This window comes from Clarias gariepinus, chromosome 22 (assembly GCF_024256425.1).
Source record: "Clarias gariepinus isolate MV-2021 ecotype Netherlands chromosome 22, CGAR_prim_01v2, whole genome shotgun sequence".
Lineage (NCBI taxonomy): Eukaryota > Metazoa > Chordata > Actinopteri > Siluriformes > Clariidae > Clarias > Clarias gariepinus.
The window spans coordinates 28,405,001-28,412,500 of NC_071121.1; the positions used below are offsets into that span (position 1 = coordinate 28,405,001).

General features: G+C 46.1%; 1 protein-coding gene across 3 annotated transcripts in view; it reads right to left on the reverse strand.

Annotated features, from left to right (window-relative positions):
- Window positions 1-7,500, reverse strand: part of LOC128510151 (pleckstrin homology domain-containing family G member 1) — a 44,157-nt gene that overhangs the window by 13,738 nt on the left and 22,919 nt on the right. For all 3 annotated transcript variants that reach the window (XM_053482205.1, XM_053482204.1, XM_053482203.1), the window contains exon 2: window positions 405-820. In XM_053482205.1, coding sequence (XP_053338180.1) covers window positions 405-698 — 294 coding nt within the window. In that variant the 5' untranslated portion in view covers window positions 699-820. The remainder of the gene's footprint in view (window positions 1-404; window positions 821-7,500) is intronic.

The window sequence follows — 7,500 nt, forward strand, 5'->3', positions numbered from 1 at the left end:
TGTGCACCTGTACACACACACCCATTTAAAGTGTTACTCTGTTCGTCTGCTCTTTTTCTTTCCAACCCACTTTTCTTTCTCGTGTCACTTTACTCCATCCATCCATTCTGCTTTTCCACCCTTTCATCCCTCACCCGCTCTGTCCCCAGTGGAGCCATCCATCAACCTCGATTTGCCTGTGTGTGTGTGTGTGTGTGTGTGTGTGTGTGTGTGTGTGAGAGAGAGAGTCTGCAGAAACGGTGTTCCTGTTACAAAAAGTTTCTTTTCTCACTTTAGAGAGGGGAGGGGGGGTTAAGAAGTGAAGGAAGAGACATTTATCCTTCCTGTGGGCCTGTGGGTCATGACCTGGATATGTGCACTTTACCTCACACACACACACACACACACACACACTCACGTCTCACCTGGACGATGCTCTGTAGGTCCTTGACGTAAGTCCTCTCTGTCTCCAGGATCTCCTGCACCACGTGGTCCACGTAGGCCACTTTACGCTCCTCATCCTGACTGGCTGGTGCCGGTGGCTCCGCCTCCTCCAGCTGACGGGCAGGGATGAGCTCAAGTCGGATCGCCCCAGAGTCTCGGTCCCAGTCAGGGGTGGAGCCTAAGACAGCCGAGCAGTGACTGTCCCGTGACGAGGAGGCGGAGGAGGAGGTGGAGGTGTAGCTGACAGGACGGTCGTTGCACTGGGCGGAATCCATGCTGCGGGAAGAGCAGTGTCTGAGGGCGGGGTTTCGGAAGGCCCCTCGACTTAGCACCGCCCCTTTGGGAACTGGGACCTCCGGCAGTGGGGGTAAGACATCAGGGGAGAACGCGAACTCTTCTGAAACAGATATCAATAAAAAAAAAAACATCATCACTGCACTGTGGGCGTGTCCTAAATAACACACAAGGTAACTGCACTGTGGGCGTTCCCCAAACCACACATCAGGGTAACTGCACTGTGGGCGTGTCCCAAATAACACACCAGGTAACTGCACTGTGGGCGTGTCCCAAACCACACATCAGGGAACTGCACTGTGGGCGTGTCCCAAACCACACACACCAAGTAACTGCACTGTGGGCGTGTCCCAAACCACACACTAAATAACTGCACTGTGGGCGTGTCCCAAACAACACACACCAAGTAACTGCACTGTGAGCGTGTCCCAAATAACACACACCAAGTAACTGCACTGTGGGCGTGTCCCAAACCACAAACACCAAGTAACTGCACTGTGGGCGTGTCCCAAATAACACACACCAAGTAACTGCACTGTGGGCGTGTCCCAAATAACACACACCAAGTAACTGCACTGTAGGCGTGTCCCAAATAACACACACCAAGTAACTGCACTGTGGGCGTGTCCCAAACCACACACACCAAGTAACTGCACTGTGGGCGTGTCCCAAACCACACACTAAGTAACTGCACTGTAGGCGTGTCCCAAATAACACACACCAAGTAACTGCACTGTGGGCGTGTCCCAAACCACACACCAAGTAACTGCACTGTGGGCGTGTCCCAAATAACACACCAGGTAACTGCACTGAGAGCAGATCCCAAAGAACATCGCTGCACTGTGGGCGTGTCCCAGACCACACACTATTTTCTTATACAGTTAGTCTTGGTATATATTTGAGCTGCATGTGTATGTGTGTGTGTGTGTGTGTGTGTGTGTGTGTGTGTGTTTGTGTGTGTGTGAGAATGACGGCTCTGTTATGCCCTTCAGGGGCCTCACGGTCTAGACGTTCCTGATTTCTGCAGGCAAATGAGCATAAAACACACACACACACACACACACACACACACACACATGCTGAAAGAAAAAGGGTTTTAATAGTCGGATTAGCAGTGTAATGGAGACGTTTCACCCTATGAGAAAAAGACCTGGGTCCTCGTGTGTGTGTGTGTGTGTGTGTGTGTGTGAGGGCAATCTAACATTCAAATAAATAACACGCAATTAGACTGAAAAAAATAACACCTTTAACCCGTAACAGCCAATCAGGTCACAGAAATAACAGTAGGAGCACAATGAGCAAAAAAAGATACCCAGTTATACATCAACAAAACCAGACGAAATACCAAAGTCCAGATTATCTGATTGTGTGCAGGATATAAAAGATTGGATGACTGAAAATTTTGTTTACTAAACTCAGATAAGACAGAGATATTACTCATCGGCCCAAAAACCAGCACACAACAGCTCTCACAATTCAGCCTGCGTTTAGAAGGATGTACTGTTACTACCAGCTCAACAGTAAAAGACCTGGGCGTAATATTAGACAGTAACTTGTCTTTTGAAAATCATATTTCTAATATCACAAAAACAGCCTTTTTCCATCTTAGAAATATTGCCAAACTTAGGAGTATCCTATCCGTATCTGATGCAGAAAAGCTAGTTCATGCTTTCATGACCTCCAGACTGGACTATTGTAATGCATTACTAGGTGGTTGTCCTGCATCCTCAATAAACAAGCTACAGTTAGTCCAAAATGCAGCCGCCAGGGTTCTCACTAGATTCAGAAAATCTGATCATATAACCCCAATATTATCATCCCTGCACTGGCTACCTGTTCAGTTTAGAATTAATTACAAAATAGTATTACTTACATACAAGGCTTTAAATGGTTTAGCTCACACATACCTAACCAGTCTTCTGATACGCTATAATCCACCACGCTCCTTAAGATCACAAAACTCTGGACTTCCGGTAGTTCCCATAATATCAAAATCTACAAAAGAAGGCAGAGTGTTCTCATATTTAACTCCTAAGTTTTGGAATAGCCTTCCTGATAATGTTCAGGGCCCAGACACATCTCTTTAATCTAGCATACACATAATTCATCATATAACCTCTTACTCCTGTAACGGGTTCGACCCTACAGTATGTGCACAGGCAGCACCATAAAGCACGGACACGAGGCGAGGTCTAACGGGAAAAAGGGTAATTGATTTGGGTAATATTGGGAAGGAAAGGGTTAAAGGAGGGAGGGCGGTAAGAAAGGGAAAGGAAGGAATGTGCATGTGCAGGTCCGGGGGGCAGTGCCTAGCTGGCATGCGGGCACACAGCTGGTGAAAGGTGGCGGTGGGCGGAGTAACAGAACAGAACACGCGGAGGCAGAGCTCCTGCACGCTCCCCTAAACGATTCTACTCCTGCTGTTGATGGCCGGCCTGGCCCCTCCCAGCTCTCTGGGCGCGGCCTTAGGCGGGAGTCCTCGCTGATGTCCGTCAGCTGTGCGGCTTTCCCGGCTGGGATCGGGGGCCTTAACGCGGTCTTCCTCGCGGTGGGGACGTGAAGGTGCTGCGAGAGCTCACGCAGTTCTTTCCCACGCTGTGTGCGGAGATCAAAGGGCGGAATTCCAGCCTCCTCTTTAAAGTCCCTGGGGCGTGTCATATTGCCCCACTCGCTTGCCACTCTCTCCAACTCCACTGCACGTCTCTTTACGTCCATCTCGGACCCCGGACTAAACTCTGCACTTTGCTTTTATAATGCGGGGCAAGCCAGAGCGCCTATTAACATTAATTATCGCCAGCCAGCCCAAATAGGCGGCTCCGTCCCTTTGCATACCTGCAGAAAAGGGGTGCTGCCTAACTAGGGAGCCTACGGAGTAAGCGAGGAGCGATAATAGATTTGAGCGCACGCCCATCACCATTGGGTGACACTCCAGTATATCTAAATGCACACTCTCATCTAGTGCTGCTAATATCCTGAACGGCATCTACACTAATTCTTTTCCACTTGTTCTTCCTCTTTCCAGTAGACAGAGGCCAACTCTGCGAAGATCCTCCAAAGAAGGACCACCTCCAGCTGGATTCTGCTTCATGATGGTTTGGATCTACATACGCTGCTCCTGAGCTCCCAGTGATCCAGACCCCCCTCTGTCCTCTACACCTGCTGACTCGTCCCTGTCCTGAACTGGACTCCATGATAACTTGGACAACTTTTGTTATACTGAACGTCCAGCAGCCTAACACTAAGCTGCTTTGAGACGATGACCGTTGTTAAAAGCGCTATACAAATAAAATTGAATTTTATTGAAACGGGCAGACAAGCATGCACACACACACACACACACACACACATTAAAAACAATCTGAGTGGATCAGGTACAAAGTGCTTCTGTCTGTCTCTCCCTCCCTCATGGACACACACACACACACACACACACACACACACACACACACCTGTGGTTGGGCTTCAAAAGCCACATGGACTTGTTCAGACTCAGGTAATTGTAAACCTCGCACACTGTAGATTTGTCCCTGTGTGTGTGTGTGTGTGTGTGTGTGTGTGATAGAGAGAGATCATGTTCACTCTGATCTTTACAAACCAAACCAATTAGAGCTCTAAGCCTGAGCTTTATTCCTCCGAGTGTGTGTGTTCATGATAAACCTGCTGCATGCTGTAGTGTACACAGGTACAAACCCTAAACACTCATTACACACACACACACACACACAGAGCAAATCATACAATAACCCGGCAAGTCTGTGATGTTTGATACGGTGTGTGTACAGAGAGACCCGACACGCTGATTATCGTTTAAAATGGTTTCCATGGTTACATCCAGGTAGCTCGCTCAAACTTTTTGCGGTGTTTGTACGTATATTAGCTGAGACGCTAGGAGGTGAACAGCACCGCGCGCAGGCTGGAAAATTTAGCATGAAACCACACAAGTTTCCATAGTAACGAAGACACGTTTATCTGTTGATTGGTTCTGTTGCTCGGATAAAGTTACAATAAACAATTCTTAAAGCAGAATAATCTGATCGTTAGCGCGAACCCACTTCACTGATGACATCACAGAGGACATGATCACATGACTAGCAGTCTAATCTGATGACCACTGAAATCAGATAAAAATCAGACTGTGTGTGTGTGTGTGTGTGTGTGTGTGTGTCAGACACAAAGATGAAAGGATGAAGGAATAAAAGAATATAATGCAGCTTCTCTATTTAACTGCTCTGCCTGCACTTTAGATCAAAGATCATCTAACACACACACACACACACACACACACAGCAATATAGCTGTTGTTTGTTCTGTATTTCGACTCATTTTCTTTATTCACTTCCCCCACCTCCCCTCCTCTCTCTCCATCCTTCTTGTTTCTTCTTTCTTTTTTTAATCTCATTTTAATCTTTCTTTCCGTTATTCTTCCTCTCCTCCTCTTCCTTCCTTTAATTCTCTCTTTTTTTCTGGAGTTTTGTGTTTCACAGTTTTAGAGAACCTTTCTGTGAGCGGTTCGTAGTCGATTGTTAATATTTCCCCGCTCTCTCTCTCTCTCTCTCTCTCTCCATCCCTCTCAGCTCCCATGTGCTGTAACTTTCCCAGTAATTCTAACATGTGTACACTAAGTGTTTACTCTTCATTTGTGTATCAGATGATGTCATCGGTGTTCCGGAGTCTCCGCTCGCTTCACTCACACACTCAGACCTGCAGAGCAACGAATAAAGGATGATCTCTCTCTCCCTCTTTCCTTTTGTCTGTCTTTCTCTACAACCACACATCAAAGAAATCCACACACACACACACACACACACACGCCCACATGCTTCTTTTAAAGGGGCATAAAACATCAAAATTTAATCTATATAGTAACGACAAAGGGTTTAATAGGACTTTTTTTAATTTTTTTTTTTTACTTTTTGACTCCGCCCTCTGTTTTCACCAACAAAAACAAAGCTCCGCCCCCATCACCTTCACGGTCTCGGTAGAGTAAGCATTAGCATCGACGTCCAACACCTGACATCACTTACAAGAGCATGTAACGCCAACCGTCCAAAACCTGACTCTGGTTTGTGAGGACGCTGTGAGGGGACTCGCTCTCACACTCATCTTAATAACGACTAAAATATTTAAAGTCTGTCCTTTAAACAGAAAAAAACTTTACACAGACTGAACCCACTGCTGGAGGAAAAGTGATGAGAGAGAGAGAGATGAAGGACAGAGCAGACAGATGAGTCAGAACGAGGACACACACACACAGTGATTTTCAGTGTTACATACTGTATAACGATGATGGATTACAAAAACACATAAAGTTAAATAAATAATTATCTATAACGAAACGTTTACTAAAGATACAGCGAGGCTTGATTATTAAACCGGATATAAAGGATTTATTCATAAATCATCAGTGTGATTGTTTACACAAGAAATTTCATCATCATAAAGTTCTGAAAAAGCCGCTGCTCTCCTGTTTGTGCTCCTGAGAGCGTGTGTAACGTCACACACACACACACACACACACACCAAGTGATCTAACCCTGGAGCTGATGGAGCTCAGAGCCTCTAACCTGCAGGATCCTGCCCTGTTCTGACTGAGCTCTAACTGATGATGATAAAGATGATGAAGATGAGGATGAGGATCAAAGTGTCTAGCAGACGACCCCACATACTGACAGACGTCTAGCATAGCTTTGAAGTCTGGATCTTTTATCCATCCATCTATCTATCTATCTATCTATATCTCTATCTATGTATATATAAATAATAGAGGTCTTCCTTTTTAGCACTTCTCCTCTCTGTGCACTTTAGCTTTTATGGAGTTTTGTGGGCGTCGCTGCATGCAAATGAGCTGTATCAAGAATGTGCTTTGCATATGACAGCACATCACCACACACACACACACACACACACACACACACACAGGAAGAAAATCAGTGTTTCTGAAACGTGTGTGTGTGTGCAGACGTCCTGCGTAACATCAATCATCGGCAAGATCCTCAATTACACGCCGAGCTCCTCCCTCTGGTGGGAGGAGCTACAATATGAAGTGTGTGTTTACATGCTCTCTGTGTTTTAAACCCTAAACCATGAGTGTGTGTTCTAACACGTGTGTATACACACACACACACACACACACACACAGATACACACATAGACACACACACAGCTATCTGAGTTCTCCAGACGACTTCTGAACACTGAACTGTGTTTAATTATCCGTCCTGATAAACATCAAAGCCAGGAACATATTTAACCCACAAAGACACACCTTTTTAATGAAGCATGCACACGCACACACACACACACACACACACGCACACGCACGCACGCACACACTTCAGTGGCCCAGAGATGATCTTCTGCAGCAGGTTGAACACACTGAGACAGGATGATGTCATGACCCCGCCCCCCCCCAACACACACACACACACACACACACACTCCTAACACATCCTGATCTTAATATCTCCATGACGAAATGCATTTTACAGGGAGAAGAAGCTGCATGTCCATGGCAAATGGGATTAACCCCGTGTCTCTTTCTCTCTCTCGCTCTCTCTCACACTCACACACACACACACACACACACACACACACACACACACACACAGACTTTGATGTGTGCTGATGTGTGAAAAAAACAAAAAATGAGTAGAAACATGGTCATGCCAAAGCAATCCACCTCCCTCTTCCTCTCTCTCTCTCTCTCACACACACACACACACACACACACACACACACACACACTCGTTATCTCTCCATCATCCTGTCAAAATTCTTTAATAA